Source organism: Vulpes lagopus, chromosome 2, assembly GCF_018345385.1.
Source record: "Vulpes lagopus strain Blue_001 chromosome 2, ASM1834538v1, whole genome shotgun sequence".
Classification (NCBI taxonomy): Eukaryota; Metazoa; Chordata; class Mammalia; order Carnivora; family Canidae; genus Vulpes; species Vulpes lagopus.
In genome coordinates, this window is record NC_054825.1 from 163,620,330 (window position 1) to 163,637,432 (window position 17,103).

Sequence of the window (17,103 nt, forward strand, 5' to 3'; positions counted from 1 at the left end):
CCCTCTGGATGAGGAAGTTGGAACTGAGGATGGTGCGGGATGGATGGGGATGGAAATCGGGGGGGCGGGATGTGGAACTGGAGGGCACAGAAACTCGCAGGGGTAGGGCTGGGAGGATGAAAACGCAGGAGATGGAACCGTAGGGGACGAGAACGCAAGAACGAAATTAGGGCGAACTAAAAAGGAGAGGGAAACCTCAGGTGGACAAGAGAGCTCGGGAGGAGAGAAAAGGGATAGAAGGAGCTGGGGGTGGGGTTGGAGGACGGGGGTAGTAACTCCGGGAAGGGAGAGAATTGGGGCGATGCAACTCACGGGAGCGAGTTCAGAGCCCAGAGGCGTGGCCTTGGAATGGAAGGGCGGGGACAGAGCGGAGCTGGAGGGCTGCGAGGGGCGGGGCCAGAACCATATGGGCGTGGTCTGTCGCGAGTGGGCGGAGCCTCGCAGCCGCCCGCCCCGCCCCCGACGCTGAGTCCCGCTACAGCCCCTAGGCAGCCAGCACACGCAGCCTCCTTCCCCCCCGAGCGGAGCTGCGGGGCCGGCCGGGCCGGGGCGGACCCCGGGAACCCGGACGCGGCCGCCCGGGCCCGCGGGCGGGGGGATTGGCAGGGGGACCGGCGGCAGGGGCAGCCACCATGGAGTTCCGTCAGGAGGAGTTTCGGAAGCTAGCGGGTCGTGCCCTCGGGAGGCTGCACCGGTGAGCGTGGTGAGGGTCCTGGGCGGGGAAGAGCCCGAGTGTCCGAGGAGGGCACACATTCCCACCTGAGCCTAGACAGACAGATGGACAGGCTATACTCATGGATGGGGGTTCCACCCATCTGTCCGGTTTTCTCCCTTCTTTTCCTCCCGTACCCTCTCCCTGGTCCGGTCTCATCCATCATCTCGTTCATTTTTCTGCCCCACCCCATCCCAGACTCTTCCCTTTTTTCCCTTGGACTGCTCATCTCCTTCTCTTTGGGTCTCTAACCCCCTTCCCCACTTTTGGGTCTCTTCTCTTCACTTCTCTTCACTCTGCCTCTTTTTGTCGGACCTCTGCCCCCTCCGTGGGTCTCTGACCCTCCCCCCCCCTTTCGGATGTCTGTCGCCCTCGCTCTGGGTTTTTATCCCCCACCCTGGGTGTCTCCATCTTCCTGTGTCTTCTCAGTTTCCACCTCTCAGAGAGTTTAATCTGAAGCTAAAGCGGATTGGGGCCCATTGGTCCTTGTCCTTGAGGAGAGCTAAGCTGGGAGGGGAAGCAGGGTATCCTGGGTCTCTGGAGGAGAAAGAAGTTGCAGGCCAGAAATTAGGCTCCTGGGGTATGGCAGACTTTCCAGAGGATATAGGTTAGAGGGAAGAAGAACTTCCTTTCATCCAGGGAGATGACCCCAGTGACCTGGGTGTCCCCAGGGCAGTCTGAACACCTCCCCACCCCAGCCTCTCACCCCCAACCCCATCCCTGGCTCCAAGTCAGAGAAATTACTCAGCTGCGGAGAAGCCTAAAAATATCTGGCCACAGTGCGGGGAGGAGATGGCCCCATCAGCACCATGCCCCTGCTGCCATTCCCTTGGACCCTGTCCCCTTGGCCCTGACCTCATCTTTAGTTGACCCTTTGTCCATCTCCCTGGACCATGCAAGTCCTCTGAGACAAACACTAGTCCTGCTCACTGCAGGTCACCTGCTCCATAGGTCCCCCACCCTCTAGGAACTGGAGGGATGGGAATAAGCTGGACAGAAGGGAGGGGGCAGGAGGATGATGCAGTGGGGAGGGGGGAGTGGAGATAACCTCACCCCTTCTCTTCCTAATCTTCCAGCCCCTCCCCACCCTTTTTCTCGCCTCCTTTCACGAGTTTCTCAAAATACATCAGTGCGAAGTCAGGAGAGGGAGAGAGACGTGCTGATGGAGGGGGCTGGAAGGAGGGTGGTGGCAGGAGGGATGTGTGCCTCAGGCCCCCTCCCTCAGTCCCTGCTTCTCAGTTTCTCATCTGTGTCTGGGTTTCTCTCCTATGTGCCTTCACCTCTCGAGCTGCCTCCTGAGCCCCTGGAGACCCCAGAGCTCAGAGCTCCCACCAGGCCACGCACCAAAGAGCTGGAGTTTGAGAAGAACACTGCGTCTGAACCTTGCGGTTCACTCTGATAGTTGGACAGAGACAGGAATGCCCCGTGTTGGACATAGCGCCCTGATTCCATTAAATCCTTTAGACAAAGCTGGGGAAACTGAGGCTCAGTTTGAGAAGAGGGAGAAATCCATGGATAAATACAAGTGCCATCATCTTTCGAGGCTGATTTCCTCAAGATGCAGGATCCCAGAGTGGGTGGTGAACTCTCTCAGCCCAGGAAGCAGATGTTAACCCGGAGTGACCTGGGATCAGGAAGGGAGATGCAGGAGAGACAGGAGCCAATGTGCCTCCTTTCAGAGAGCCAGGCCTTGGATGGGGCAATACTGGGGGCCAGGAAACCATCAGGATCCACTACGACTCTGGAGTGTGACCTTGGACATGCTACTCCTGCTTTCTGAACCTCAGTTTTTCCTTAGGTGTATAATGGGAAGAATACCCAGGGACATAAAGGCAGGCCTGGGGGGAAGGGGGAGCGGACAGAGAACCCCAGAGGAGCAAACACAGAGGCCCAGAGAGATTGCAACACCTCCATTTTGGTGCACTGCTTCCTAAGCGTGGCTTCTCCTCCTCCAGTCCTCAGACCTGAGTTCCAGGCACCCAGGAAGGGCAGGAGGACCTCCCTCCAGGCTCTCCTGTCTCTGTTCCTGTCTTCTGGGAAGCCCTTGGGCCACATCCTCCCTGGTTCTCTTATCCCAAGATGATCAGTATCACCTGGAAGTTCCCTCCTTGATTGTAACCTCACATTCTACCCCTGCCCCCATTTTATAGATGGGGGATCCCGCAGCCCCTGCCACATCCCGTTTACAAAGCCTTGGTCAGAGATCTGACACACTGGAGTATGAACCACGGAGTATCAAATTTCAGGGGCTGCCATCACCTCCTGAGTTTCAGGGTCAAATAGCACCTGATAGCGGCCTGGGTCAAAGTCTAATTGCACTGACCAAGTCTAATCACACTGGCGGCCCATTCTGATGCGGGGTGGGGGGCAGTCCCTACCACCTTGCACTTTCATTCTGGGTCATCTATTCCCACCTCCCCCTGGCTTTCATTCCTCCTCCCTCCTAGGTTCTGTCCACTCCCCCAGTCTCTTTCTCCAACCCCTGTTTCTTAGCCCCCCCCCCGCCCCCCCCCAACCTCCTTAAGTTCTAGGATGGGAAGGGTGGCTGTATTCTCTCATCTCTTCCACCCGCCTCCCCCCCAGACCGTCTGGCTGTTCTTTCCTCCCCCGTCCCAGTCTCCCTCGCCTCCATCTGTTCTAGCCCCTTCCTGGGATCCAGCCCGATACCCTGGCTGCGTACCCGCCTCAGAGAGGGGCCGCATCTCACAAATCACGTCCCCAGCTTGTCTCTCCTCTGTCCTCCGGTCTCTCCATCTTTCAGTGTTCTGGGTCTCTGCATCTATGTCTTCTCTTTCAGGTTACTGTCTCCACCCATGTTAAAGCCTCTGCTCCCCTCTCATCTCTCATCTCTGTCGCCCTCTTCCTTTTGGGTCTTTCCACACCTGTTTCAGGGCACCTCTTTTTCCCAGCAGCCTCTCTCTGGGTATGAGGTGGCTCTCCAAATACCCTCCGTCATCACAGACTCAATCCTGGTTCCAGAACGGGCGGGGGCGAGAGCCTCACTGGGGACTGAGCCAATCCCCCTACCAGGGCCATCTGTCCCTTGCCAGGACACCACTTGCCACTCCCCCTCCCTACCCTCTAGCTGACAGCCTGAACTCAAGGTTCCCCAGGGCTGTCTGGCTGGGCTGCTGGACTCCAGGGAGCCTGACTTCTCTCCACCCTCAGGGAGTGGGCTTCCTGTGTTCAAAGGGAGTCGACTGCATGTCTGCCCCACACCGGGGTCCTGGAAGCAGGGAAGGGAATGCCACAGGGGGCAGGGGAGGAGGGCGGTCTGTGTATATATAGCAGACGTGGCTGAGAAGCATCTGTTCTTTTGACACCTTTGCTGAAGCATTTCCTTAGCGCCTTTTGCTTCCTCAAATAGACTCATATATGGGAGAAGGAGCCCGAGAGAGTCTCTGGGCCTCGGGGTGGGGGCTGGGGGCAGAGGCCCTTGAATCACAAAGTGTCTAAAACTCCTGAGTTGAGAGATAACGCGGCTGGGGGAAAAGGGGATTGAGGGCTTCCACACCTGAGTCCGCAGCAGCGTGATTTCCTGGCCTGAAGGGGATGGAGAGAGGGGGTCCAGGTTCCTGGATCCTGGGGGGAGATGGGAACTAGGGGCTGGACTCCTGGGGAAGGAGGGAGTGCGGGATTAGGAGTCTTGAAAAGCCCTGGACTCCTGTGTCATGGGGAGGAGGGGGCCAGGGGCCTGGACTTAGGGAGTCTTTGACTCTTGCGGCCCTGCAGCCTTCTGGAGAAGCGGCAGGAAGGTGCTGAGACGCTCGAGCTGAGTGCTGACGGGCGCCCCGTGACGACGCAGACCCGGGACCCGCCGGTAGTGGACTGCACCTGCTTCGGTCTCCCTCGCCGCTACATTATCGCCATCATGAGCGGTCTGGGCTTCTGCATTAGCTTCGGGATCCGCTGCAACCTAGGCGTGGCCATCGTCTCCATGGTCAACAACAGCACGACCCACCGCGGGGGCCACGTGGTGGTGCAGGTAGTTGGGGGCGTGGCCCGGCGCGCGGGGCCCACCTGCCCACTCCCGCTGATGACGTCACGTTCCGCCGGGCGAGGCCCCCGGCCGAGCCCCTTCCAACTCCAGCTTGAGCATCCTCGCGCAACTGTGCGCCCACTCTGGCTCTCCTCCGCCTCACGGCTCTCCCCTTCCTAAGCCCAGCCCTGATCTAAATGAAGCTCCGCCCCTGTTTATTTCAGGTCCCTGATTTCCAAATGCAGACTCTGCCCTGGCATTAGAGTTCCTACGTGCTGCCCCTGTTCCATTGTAGGCCTCCTAGCAACTTTGCTCCATCTGCCACCCACGCCTGTCCGGGTGTTACATCCTAATCCCAGTCCCCTCGCAGGCTCCACCCTGAATTTTGATCCGGGCTTTTCTGAAGTTTAGTCGCTGCTAAATCCTGCTTCATCTGCTCTGGCCTTTACCTAAAGCCCACCTTATCTCAGACTTTCTCCCTATTTTTAATTATTATTTTTTAAAGATATAAAAATTTTAAGTAACCTTTACACCCAAGGTGGGGCTCGAACTTACAACCCCGAGATCAAGAGTTGCATGCTCTACCGACTGAGCCACCTTGGCTTCCCACTTTCTTCTTATTTTAATTCCGTGTAGGCAATGCCCTTGCCTCAGGAAAAATGTCTGATTTAGGCACTGGCCTACCTTGCCCCTTTGGCTACTTCCTATCCCTGACTAGACCCCATCCAGTCACTCCACAAACAGGTGATAAGTTGGTTCAGAGAAGTAAGTGGAGACAGAGTCCCCACCCTATTGATGGGCCCCTCCACATTCAAAGAAGGGGCACCGATGCAAGGAAGCAGGCAGAGCTAGGCTTTTAGGCAGCGCAGGCCCCGTTGCCAGGGTAGGGCAGCCCTGGCAGCCTGGGTGAGCAGAGTAGGGAGGACGACTTGGCAGGGGTTTGGGCGCGAGGGGTCCTTGTTGTTGATTGGCTGAGGGCTGAAATATCTTTGCGCTGATTGGTGGAGGGGTAAAGCCTGGGGTCCGGCCGATGGATTGATGTGCCTTTTGGCCCGCAGAAAGCTCAATTTAACTGGGATCCAGAGACTGTTGGCCTCATACACGGCTCCTTTTTCTGGGGCTACATTGTCACCCAGATTCCTGGAGGATTTATCTGCCAAAAATTCGCAGCCAACAGGTACAGGGCTGGGGGCCCGAGGTGGGCGGGAGCTACAAGTGTGTGGGTAGACTACAGGTGTGGCCTGGCATTTCGCGGCCGACTGGGAGGGAGAAGTGGGAGGAGCCTGAGTTCGGGGGCGGGGTCTTAGAGAGAGGCGGGACTTGTGGTTGTGGAAGGTGAGAGATACAAAGGAGGTGGGGGCAGGGGTCCCGGGGAAACACAAGGCCTGGTCCAGTGTGGGCAGAAAGAACAGAATCCTAGCTCTGGCGGGATAGCTGGACCCTGTTATCGTACTATGGACTCTTCCCACCAGGGTTTTCGGCTTTGCTATTGTGGCCACATCCACTCTAAACATGCTGATCCCCTCGGCTGCCCGAGTCCATTATGGCTGTGTCATCTTCGTGAGGATCCTGCAGGGGTTGGTAGAGGTAAAGCCCTGCTCCATATGATCCTGTGCCTATTCTGACTCAGCCTCTTCTCGTTGACTTTGGTATTCTCCTTCCTAGGGGGTCACGTACCCTGCCTGCCACGGCATCTGGAGCAAATGGGCCCCGCCCTTAGAGCGGAGTCGCTTGGCAACAACAGCCTTTTGCGGTGAGAGGAAGGGGCTGGGATCCAGACTTGCGGGTCTAAGGGAGGAGGGACCCTGACCTGTACTTCTATGTCCCAGAATGGCAGGGGCTGGGAGGCCGCGTTCCCGGATCTGAGAATAGATGAGCCTGTTCTGCATCTTGCGTCCTCCCTCGCAGGTTCCTATGCTGGGGCGGTGGTCGCAATGCCCCTCGCCGGGGTCCTGGTGCAGTACTCAGGATGGAGCTCTGTGTTCTACGTCTACGGTGAGGGGCCCTGACGCCTGGGTCCGGGTGACGCTGGGGCGGAGCGAGGCCGGTCGTCACCTCGCTTTCATCTCCCTCCTGACCCCCCCCAGGCAGCTTCGGGATCTTTTGGTACCTGTTTTGGCTGCTCGTCTCCTATGAGTCCCCGGCTCTGCACCCCAGCATCTCCGAAGAGGAGCGCAAGTATATCGAGGACGCCATCGGCGAGAGCGCCAAACTCATGAACCCAGTCACGGTCAGGGCCCAAGCCCGCCGGGGGTGGGTGGTGGGGTAAGGAAAGATATCCAGGCAGGGAGGCAGGAGAAAAGGGGGCTCCGAACCTCCACAGTGTGTAGATGGTGGTGGGTTCCTGTGGACTCTCAGAGGAGACAGGATGGGGAAGCGCAGTGGGCGGGGCTAGAATCCAGGAGGCGGAGCTAAAGCCCGGGGAGGGGTGGGGGGGACGGATTAGCAGGTGCTGAGGGCAGGGATAGGTCGCGAAGTGCCCAGAACCACTATGGGGCGTGGTTAAACCAGCAGAATCGGGATTAGAATGTGGGGAGTTAGTTTAGACCTTTGGGTGAGTGAGGCTGAAATTAGGGGGCATAATAGAACGGAAAGAGATTTCTGGGCTCACATTGATGGGTCTCTGAGGGTCATCGCGGGGTCCGGACCCTTGCAGCCCTAAAGTGTCACCGTGAGGTTGGAAATCCTGGATATCTGTGGGACTATAATTGAGTCCCTAAAGGGACGAGGAGAGCGCCCCCCAACCCCCGTCTGTATTTTAGCGGCCTCTCCTCTCCATTCCCCGCCCTGCAGAAGTTTAACACACCCTGGCGGCGCTTCTTCACGTCCATGCCAGTCTACGCCATCATCGTGGCTAACTTCTGCCGCAGTTGGACGTTCTACCTACTCCTTATCTCCCAGCCCGCCTACTTCGAAGAGGTGTTCGGCTTCGAGATCAGCAAGGTGGGGCCCGGGAAGGGAAGGCAGGGGGCGCTGCAGGGGGAGATGGAGCAGCCGGGCCTGGATCCCAAGAGGTTGGAACGGGGGACAGGGAGGAGCCAGAGGTGCACGAACAGTGTGGAGAGGCCCGGCCGGCAGCCTCCGAGCCTCGCTCTATACGCTCCTGGTGCAGGTGGGCCTGGTGTCAGCGTTGCCCCACTTGGTCATGACCATCATCGTGCCCATCGGCGGCCAGATCGCGGACTTCCTGAGGAGCCGCCGAATCATGTCCACCACTAACGTGCGCAAGTTGATGAACTGCGGAGGTGAGTGGGGCGGGGCCGCGAGCCGGTTACGGGACAGCCGGGCTGTGCGCTGTGCGGCAGGACCCTGGGAGGACTGAGATGAGGTCAGGGGCATGTCCAAAAAGGCGGAGCCGGGTTGAGGCCGTAGTGGATGGAATGGTCTCCCGCTGCCCTCTCGAGGCCCACCTGGTGGAAGGGCAAGGTGGGTGTGACGATCCGAGTGGGGCACCAGCGAGACCAACTTGGGCCTGGCAGGGCGGGGCCTACACACGACTGGGAGCAGCGGGACCGGAACTAGGTAATCTAGAGGGGCTGTGCGAGGGGTGCACCCGGAGAGAAGAGGTCTGGGTGGCGCGGTGACTAATCAATGAGAACCGAGGGACGGTGCGTAAGGTGCAAGGGTGGGGCTCGGACCCTGCGTCTTCAGGGCGCGGCTTCATCAGGGAGTGGGGCCAAGGAGAGCCCAGCCGGGGCGGTGGGGACTCTTGTGTGCACGTGAGGGGACGTCAAGGACATTAGGGAGGATTAGGGAGGTGAGGGTCGGGGTTAGGGCGGGCGCGGGCAGAATGAGGGATTAGGCAGGCTGAACCCGCACCAAGCCAGGGACAGGTGTGGTGGGGGGCGGCCTGGGGCGGATGGAGGCGGGCTGGAGAGGCGATGTGGGGCGGCCGACGCTGCGATGACACGGTCTCCGGCCCTCGGCAGGCTTCGGCATGGAAGCCACGCTGCTGCTGGTGGTCGGCTACTCGCACTCCAAGGGCGTGGCCATCTCCTTCCTGGTCCTCGCGGTGGGCTTCAGCGGCTTCGCCATCTCTGGTGAGAACCGCCTCCGCGCTTGGCGGACTCTGGACAGCTCTGTGGGGAACTTCCTGGCTCAGGAAGGTGGCCTGGAAAGAGCGGGAGGGACGGGGGTGGGGGTGGGGTTTGCGATGGGGGGAGGAGGAGCGGCTCTGCAGGAGTCACTCGAGCGAGGTTCAGTCGGGAGTGCCGCCTTCTGACTTGCCTCGCCAGGGTTCAACGTGAACCACCTGGACATCGCGCCGCGCTACGCCAGCATCCTCATGGGCATCTCCAACGGCGTGGGCACGTTGTCCGGCATGGTGTGCCCCATCATCGTGGGTGCCATGACCAAACACAAGGTCCGTGGGCTGGCCCCGACCTGCTCGCCCTCCCAGTTTAGGCTTCACCCTCGCTGGCCTCCATCCCTGCCCTCTCCTGGTCTCTTTCTGCTTCTCTCTGGACCTGTCTCCCTTGCTCTGCACTCAGTTTCTCGCTCCACCTTCTGTTTCTCTGTCCTCTGACCTCACTTCCCCCCTGTCCCCTTCGCAGACTCGGGAGGAGTGGCAGTACGTCTTCCTAATCGCTTCTCTGGTGCACTATGGGGGTGTCATCTTCTATGGGGTCTTCGCTTCTGGAGAGAAGCAGCCGTGGGCCGAGCCTGAGGAGATGAGTGAGGAGAAGTGTGGCTTCGTTGGCCACGACCAGCTGGCTGGCAGCGATGAAAGCGATATGGAGGATGAGGCTGAGCCTCCTGGGGCTCCCCCTGCTCCCCCTCCTTCCTATGGGGCCACACACAGCACAGTCCAGCCCCCAAGACCCCCACCCCCTGTCCGGGACTACTGACCATGTGCCTCCCACTGAATGGCAGTTTCCAGGACCTCCATTCCACACATCACTGGCCTGAGTGGCTGTCAAGGAATCCCAGTTCTCTCTGTCCTGCTGCAGGCCTAAGAAGCACTCGCCCTCTTCCCCAGTGCTGTCAAATCCTCTTTCCTTCCCGATCACCTCTCAGGGGTAGTGAAGCTGCAGACTGGCAGTTTCGAGAATACCCAAATTCTCCTAAAGGTTTTCCTTCTCCACTTGTTCTGCCTCAGTGGTTTCAAACCCTCCTTTCAGGGCTTTATTTGAATGGACAGTTCAATCTTTTACTCTCTTGTGGTTTTGAGGCACCCTTCCGTCACCCTCTCCTTGAACCCCTGGAACTCTCGGGCTAACCCCTGAGACCACTCAGCCTTCCTCGCCTTTCAGAAGAAACATTCAAGGTCTTCCTCTAGAAATGACAAACCTCTCCTGATTCCATTTTGCATTTCCCAGGTTGGTTTAACCAACTGTCCATCCCCGCCATTCTAGGGATCGATTTTCACCAGCGTTTCTGAGGGAGAATGGCAGTTTCAAGACACCCCCCCCACCGCCCCACCTCCCCCGCCCCTTCCCTCCACCAGCAGATGCTGCTGAAGCACCAAATTTCCCAAGACCTTCTCCCTAGCTTAGCACAATGTCTAGGGAAACCAGACGGTGGTTTTAACATTATGCCTCTTTCCACCCCCATGCACTTTTTCTGACACGTTTTCAGGTCTGAATAGTGGCTGCTCAAGTCCATTAACTCAATGGTGTGAAGCCACCATTATTGAACTTCCCCGTGGTGGTTTCAAGATGCCCCTCTTCCCCCTAATTCCTTGCACTTTATTCTCCTGGGTGGTTCCGAACTACTCTTGTTTTCTCAGTGGCCATTTGTTGTGTCCCTCAGGGGCTAAATGACTCAAAATCTGGGATCCCCCTCTCAGACTCCCTTGTTTAGACTAAGAATTTGGGGAGCATATGCAGGAGGAGTCACAGAATCCCAGGAAAGGGAATGGGGCTGGGGGAGAGGGATGTTTTTCCCTGGAGCAGGGTTGTGTCTCTGTGTCTCTGTGACTGTAAATCCTGCCCTGCCCCACTCCCAATAAAATGCTTTGGTGTACACACTCAGTCGTCATTGGCGGTGGCCGTCACAGGAGCCTGGGCCCCCAGCTCCCTCCTCCCTGGGCCCCAAAGTCCTAAGACCCCCGACCCCTCCTCTCCCAGGACGCAAGCCAGAGTAGGGGCCCAGCCGTGGGAACACTTGATTTATTCGGCCTCAAACGGTGTTCTCCGGTCACAGCGAAAGCGTCTTGGTGTGTTGGACCTCCTATCCAAGAGGACTAACTATGTAGCAAAGCATGCCAGGAGGACAGGACCTCTGGGTCCTTCCTCCGTCTGGGGATGGCGCAGGTCTGGCAGGACGCGAGTGGGGCTTACACGAAGTTGTTGGGTAGCGTGGCGGGGGAGAGGGGCTCCAGGCTCTGGGGGCGGTTTCCGCGGGGCGGCGGGGGCAGCTTGGGTGGCAGCGGGGGAGTGGGTGGCGGCTGTTTGGTGGCGATGTGTGAAGGGACCCAGGCATCCGGGGCATAAAAATAGAGGTCGTAGGGGTCCTTCGGGGCTTCCAAGTGCATAACTGTGGGAGCAAAGGGGCGAGGTCATCCCCAGGCCGACCCGGGCCTGTTCCCTGTGCTGCGTCGCTGGCCAATGAGGAGGCGGGAAGGAGGGTTCCAACCGCTCATTGGAAAGGGGTTTTCAAATCAAAGGGCGAGGCACCCAGAACCGAAGGGGCGTGGCCTGCCACGGAGGGGCGTGGCGTACGGACTCCACGAGGAGGGGAAGGGGCGGGGCTTTGGAGGACCCTCCGCTCTCCAGCTGTTGCAATTCCCAGCAGGGCTGGAGGCGGCGCTGGACCGCTTCGAGGGATTTCGGAGAACTGGGGGAAGGATCTTGGAGGGATCCCGGTTACTATTGACCTTGGATGGAGGACCTGTACTTTTTGGCAGGGCGCCCTCAGGTGCCAGGCGAAACAGCGTTAAGGAAACACGCAGTCATTCAAGGGGAGGGACGTTGTGAGGGTCGCTCACCCGGTTCATCTCCGTCGTTTGGAAGGCGGTGGTGTGCGAAGGGCCGGTGTCGAGCCGCCCGGCGGTAGAGACACCACAGCAGCAGGAAGATGCCGATCAGCAGTCCAGTCCCGGCGAGGAATAGGCAGAGGGCCCCGCCCGCCGCGCCCCGGGGGCGCCCCACCAGGGTCACGCCTGAAGGACGAGGGCCCAGGAATTGAGCAACCTAAAGTCCCAGCCCCGTCTTCCCGAGACCCAAGAACTCGGCCCCCACTCCTTCCACTCTCAGACCCCACATGACAACCGTCAGCACCCTCCTGCCTCGGACTAAGGAGCGGGGTTTGCAGTCCGCCCTCCCGGAGACCCAGGAGTCCCGACCCCCAGCCCCCTCCACTCTCAGACCCAGGAGTCCAGGACCCCCAGCCTCCTCCCTCAGACCCAGGAGTCCAGGTCCTGGCCCCTCACCGGTCTCCTCCACTCGTTCCACCACGATGATAGTGCTGACTCTGTCACCTCGGCTGCGCCGCTGGGGGGCCCGTGGAGTGGCAGGGGCCGGCCAACTGGGGGACCCCAGTGGAGCAGGGGGGCCCACAATCCGGGCTGAGGGAAAAAAGGCGTCAGGCCCTTTAGAGCTAGAATTTGGGGAGGCCTTTGGCTCAACTGCCTCAGGAGAATCTGAGGTGGGCAATTTAAGGGAGTCAGGCTGGGTGACTGCAGAGGTTTCTGATTTGGGACTCAAGGATAGCTCATCTAGGGCAGATGTTTTGTCCTTGAAAGATGTAGTCATTTCTGGTTGAGGACTGGCAGAGATCTCAGGGTCAGAGGTCATGGGGTTGTCTGTTGCATCTTGGTAGTGGGTTGTGGGGAATTCTGTTTGGGGAATTTTAGTGGGGCTGGGGTTATGGGTTACATGGGATTCTGGGTGGGGGATTTCAGTAGAGTCCAGGTGGAGAGTCTGGAGAAATTCAGAGTTTGGGATTTCAGTGATGTTAGGATTATGGGTTTCTGGAGATTTAGGGTGAAGAATCTTGGTGGGGTCAAGATGTGGGGTCTCAGGGACTTCTGCATGTGGGATTTTGGTGGAATTAAGTTTGGGAATCTCTGAGGATTCTTGGTGTGAAGTTTGGGTAGGGTCAGGGCTTGGGGTCTCAGGAAATTCTGGGCGTGAGGTTTTGGAGGGATTAGGTTTGAGGGTCTCAGGGGATTCTGAGTGTGGAATATCAGTCGGGTCAAGTTTGGGGATCTCAGAAGGTTCTAGAAGGGTCATTTTGGAGGGGCTAATTTTGGGGGTCTCCAGAGAGTCTGCTATTGAGGTGTTGAGTGAGTTAGATTTAGGGCTCTCAGAAGACTCTGGGTGTGGGATTTCTCCGAGGTCATGGTTGGTAGTCTCTGTGAAGTCCAGGCGGGAAGGCTCAGGGGAAACGGCATGAGGTGATTTGGAGGGCTCAGGATAAGCAGTCGCAAGAGAATCAGGGTTAGGCCCCTCTTGAGTGGAATTCTCAGAAGCAGGAGCGGAGGTCTGAGAAGGGTGGCCCATCTCTGGGAAGTCGGGGACTGTAAGCGGCGAGGCCGAAGGGTCAGCCTTGGAACCCATCCAGGCGAGGAGGAAGACGAGGAGGAGGAAGATCAGGCCGAGGGATTTCATAGCTCTGGGAGACGTTTATAGCTGCGGGGGAGCGGGAAGGAAGGGGTTAAGATTGGAAGCCTCCCGGGAATCCTCCCCGAGCCCCGAGGCCACGCCCACGCCCGGAGGCCACGCCCACTGGTCCCCAGGTGGGCCACAATCCTGCCCAGAATGGCGCCCGGGAAAGGAGGGGAACCCAGCTGCAATACCCTGAAGGCTGTGAGGCGGTAGCCGCCGTAGCTAAAGGGGACTGAGGCGCGGGGCTTCTTGGGAGCCGTAGTTAATTTCTTTATCTGTTTCCCCGAGGGGGGGTCCCAGAAAAATTGGGAAAGACCGACCTCTTCAAGCTCTCAGACCTCCCCCACTTCTATTGCAGAGGGTGTAGACCTCCAAGAGGACACAGGATCCCTTCCTCTCTGAGGGCTCTGGGGACCCCTTCCCTACACAGTTGTTTACACCAGAGGAGGTTCAGAAGGAATGACTGGGGGCTGGGGCCCTGAAATGCCTGAATCTGAGGGAGAAGGGAGACTCCTGGGACCTGGGCGAGAAGGCTGCTGGGGGTTCACCCCAGTTTCCAGAGGGTGGAGGGTACTGTGGGTCTAAATTCCTGGTTCCTGGCATCCCCGGTGGCGCAGCGGTTTAGCGCCGCCTGCAGCCTGGGGTGTGATCCTGGAGACCCAGGATCGATTCCCACATCGGGCTTCCTGCGTGGAGCCTGCTTCTCCCTCTGCCTGTGTCTCTGCCTCTCTCTTCGCTCTCTCTGAATGAATAAATAAATCTTTAAATAAATAAATAAATTCCTGGTTCCTTTGAGAGGAGAGGTCTGATGGCTCAGATGCCTCGAATTTCGAGGGAGCAAGCTTAGGGGGGCTGGATTACAGGGGAGGAAGGAGACCGGAGGCTTGAACTCTAGAGAACTGGGCATTCTGACTCTTGGGTCCTCAGCAGATAGCAGAGTGGGGTTCTGGATTCCTCTGCCTGGAGAGCAACTGTGGGGCAGGACTCTGGTCCCTCTGTTTATTAAGGATGGAGCTGAGATCCTAGGCTCTTATGACTGGTCTGGGGCAGAGACACCTCCATCTGTGCTGAGGTGGAGGTGAGGGTGGCAGATATCTGGATAGGACAAGGTCACTTGGGGCCTGGGGTCTCTTACCTGCTCAGTGAGGTCCAAGATAACAGCAGGTGAACAGAGCTGGACGCAGAGATCGATGAACGCTGCAGAATGGTTCCAGGCGGGGCGGCAGGAGGTAGGGTCCCAGGGGTGCAGGTGACCAGGTGACGCACCTGACCCTCTCCCTGGGGATCCTGGGAGCCTGGCTACAGGCTTGTGCTCTTAAAGGGACAGAGATAAAGAATATCATCTCTGGAATGAGGGAGGGAGTTAGGGATTGGATCATATCTATTTGGTGGAGGGATGTGGCCCAACCAAGCTCTCTTTTCTTTGAAACCAGGGGTCTAGGGGTACCTGGGTGGCTCAGCTGGTTAAGAGGCTGTGTTAGGCTCGTGTCATGATCCTGGGGTCCTAGGATTGAGCCCTGAGTCTGGTTCCCTGCTCAGCGGGAGCCTGCTTCTCCCTCTCCCTCTGCTGCTCCTCTTGCTTGAACTCTCTGTCAAATAAATAAATAAAATCTTAAAAAAAGAAAAGAAGAGAAAAGAAAAGAAACCAGGAGTCCAAAGCTATCTGCCATCTCCTCCATGCAAACCCAAGGGTCTAGATCTCTGATGCCCTCTTACTTCCAGATCCAGGAATCTGGGCCTCCAGGTCTCTTCCTCGGATCCAGGAACCCAGGTTCCCAGACCCCTCCTCTCTGGGGAACTAGGAGTCCAGGGGCCATGTCTTGCCAGTCACACTCAGATTGCTACTGGCCCTTGGTACTTCCTAACCTTGGCCTACCTCCCTCGCAGTGTGGAGAACACCCTCCTCAGAGCCAGTGTCAGGTGGACGGGCCTCACAACACCACCAAACTCCTCCCCTGGAAGCCTTAGACCCTCCACAAGGTAGCTTGGGGGCCCAGGTCTGTCTCTCCCCTCTTTGCAGTCTTGTTCGCCACTTTATTTGCCTTCACCCCCCCACCCCTGTGCCCCATATCCTTTGCCTTCTCCTGCTTTCCCCCCTTCCATCTCTCACTCTTATCTTTCTGGTTCCCTGCTGCCTGGATTAATCTCTGGGCATCGCTGTGCTGGCTGTTCTTCTATCTCAGGTCTTTCTCAGAGCCTCCTCCCTCCATCTCTAGCTGGTTCTTTCTCTTCTTCCCCACTCCTCTCTTCCTTCCTCTTCTTTCCTTCTTCCTCTCTTGCTCCCATTCTTCCGCTGGGCCCTTTCCTCTGTCACTCTGTCTTTGTCCTTCCCTCTCGTGGTTACTTCATCTGTGTGTCTCTGCTTCTCCCCGACAGTCCCTCTTCTGTTGCTTTCTCTCTTTCTCTGTGTCTCTGGCTTCTGCTCTGCCGGTCCCTCTGCCGGTCTCTATTTTTATCCCTCTGACACACCTCCTGTCCACTTTGTCTGTCTGTCTCTCCCCCTCTGCTTCCCCTCGGGTCCCTGCTCCTGGTCCCAATTAGTTGGTGGCTGCGAAGGCAGAGGCAGGGCCCCCACTCCTGGCTCCTCATTACCGCTGGCGGCTCCTAATGAGCCTGGTTGGGGGGGGCTGACCCGGCGCCCCCAGCCCCCTGGTCTGCGTCACTGCCCGCTGCGGGGGCTGTGGAGACGATATAAGGGGGCTGCAGCCTGGCGGGCTGAGCCCACTGCGCGATAGCCGGCCCTGCACGCGGGCGCAGGAGGTGGGTGGGGGTGGGGTCCCGGGTCCGGGGCCAGGTCCTGGGCCTCACTGAGCTCTTCTCTGTCTTTCCACAGATGATGGAGACCCGCCAGGTGCCCAGGAGCCCCCGGATGCGGCTGCTGCTGCTGCTGCTGCTACTGCTGGTGCCCTGGGGCCACCGCTCAGCCTCAGGAGTCGCCCTGCCCCCCGCTGGGGTCCTTAGGTACGTGCGGCGCCCCGGGACACCCAGGGAGGGGCGGGGATCCGGAAAGAGACCCAAAGAGAGACGGGGCCCAGAGACGACAGAGAGAGAGAGAGAGAGAGAGAGAAAGAGAGAGAGAGGGAGAGAGGGAGAGAGAGAGAACCAGGGGTAGAGAGCGGTGGAGTGTGGGCAGGGGATCCGCACGGGAAAAAGGTGCAAAAAGATCCCGAGAAAGGCGTTGAGAGATTTGAAAGGAGCCGAAGCAGCCGTGGACTCGTTCCTTGAGCAAAGTTTATTGGGTCCTTCGTGGGTGTCGGACCGCGCGCTTAGCGTTGGGGGGGACGCCTGCCTCGGGGAGCTTCGAGCCGGGTGAACAGAGACTCGTGCAGAGGGAGACGGGGTGGGGTGGTGATGGTGGGGACAGTCACTGAGCCACTCTGCAGCCGGCGCAGGGACAGGGCTTCGAGTTAGACCGTGGGGGGTGGGGTACAGGTGGCGGCCGGCGGGCGGGACCCGCGGTGACCGCATCTCTCCGTCTCCTCGCAGCCTCCGCGGCCCCGGCCGGGCCTGGGCGGGACCCGCCACTCCGCTGTCGCGGCGGAGCCTGGCGCTGGCGGACGACGCGGCCTTCCGGGAGCGCGCGCGGCTGCTGGCCGCCCTCGAGCGCCGCCACTGGCTGAACTCGTACATGCACAAGCTGCTGGTGCTGGACGCGCGCTGAGCGCCGCGCTCGCCTCCCCTCAATAAAGATCCTACCCCAGCGCTCGGGTCTCCGCCTCCTTCCTGCGCCCCGGGGCGGGGTGTGTGTGCGTGCGTGTGTATGCGGGATCCAGGGGCGGGGCTTGCGTCGCCACTACCGCGTCTCTCGTTCCCTCAGTTCCCTCTCTGGAGATATTCTCTCCTCATCCCATTTTTCCCCAATT

The 17,103-nt window shown here is 58.9% G+C and overlaps 3 protein-coding genes across 3 annotated transcripts; 2 read left to right on the forward strand and 1 right to left on the reverse strand.

Annotated features, from left to right (window-relative positions):
• Nucleotides 1-517: 517 nt before the first annotated feature.
• SLC17A7 (solute carrier family 17 member 7) lies at nt 518-10,659 on the forward strand. Its single transcript, XM_041737765.1, has 12 exons — nt 518-694; nt 4,445-4,697; nt 5,750-5,868; nt 6,164-6,278; nt 6,357-6,444; nt 6,600-6,686; nt 6,779-6,921; nt 7,485-7,634; nt 7,804-7,936; nt 8,621-8,731; nt 8,927-9,054; nt 9,245-10,659. Exons 1-12 carry the CDS (start codon nt 633-635, stop codon nt 9,536-9,538), a joined length of 1,683 nt encoding a protein of 560 aa, XP_041593699.1. The 5' UTR covers nt 518-632; the 3' UTR covers nt 9,539-10,659.
• Nucleotides 10,660-10,968: 309 nt separating this feature from the next.
• Nucleotides 10,969-13,243, reverse strand: GFY (golgi associated olfactory signaling regulator). The gene is made up of 3 exons (XM_041741362.1): nt 12,064-13,243; nt 11,620-11,793; nt 10,969-11,168 (listed from the first exon to the last, which is right to left on the reverse strand). The coding sequence occupies exons 1-3, from the start codon at nt 13,241-13,243 to the stop codon at nt 10,969-10,971; spliced, it is 1,554 nt and encodes a 517-aa protein (XP_041597296.1).
• Nucleotides 13,244-16,076: 2,833 nt separating this feature from the next.
• Nucleotides 16,077-16,901, forward strand: PTH2 (parathyroid hormone 2). Its single transcript, XM_041740396.1, has 2 exons — nt 16,077-16,201; nt 16,727-16,901. The coding sequence occupies exons 1-2, from the start codon at nt 16,077-16,079 to the stop codon at nt 16,899-16,901; spliced, it is 300 nt and encodes a 99-aa protein (XP_041596330.1).
• The last annotated feature ends 202 nt before the right edge of the window (nt 16,902-17,103 follow it).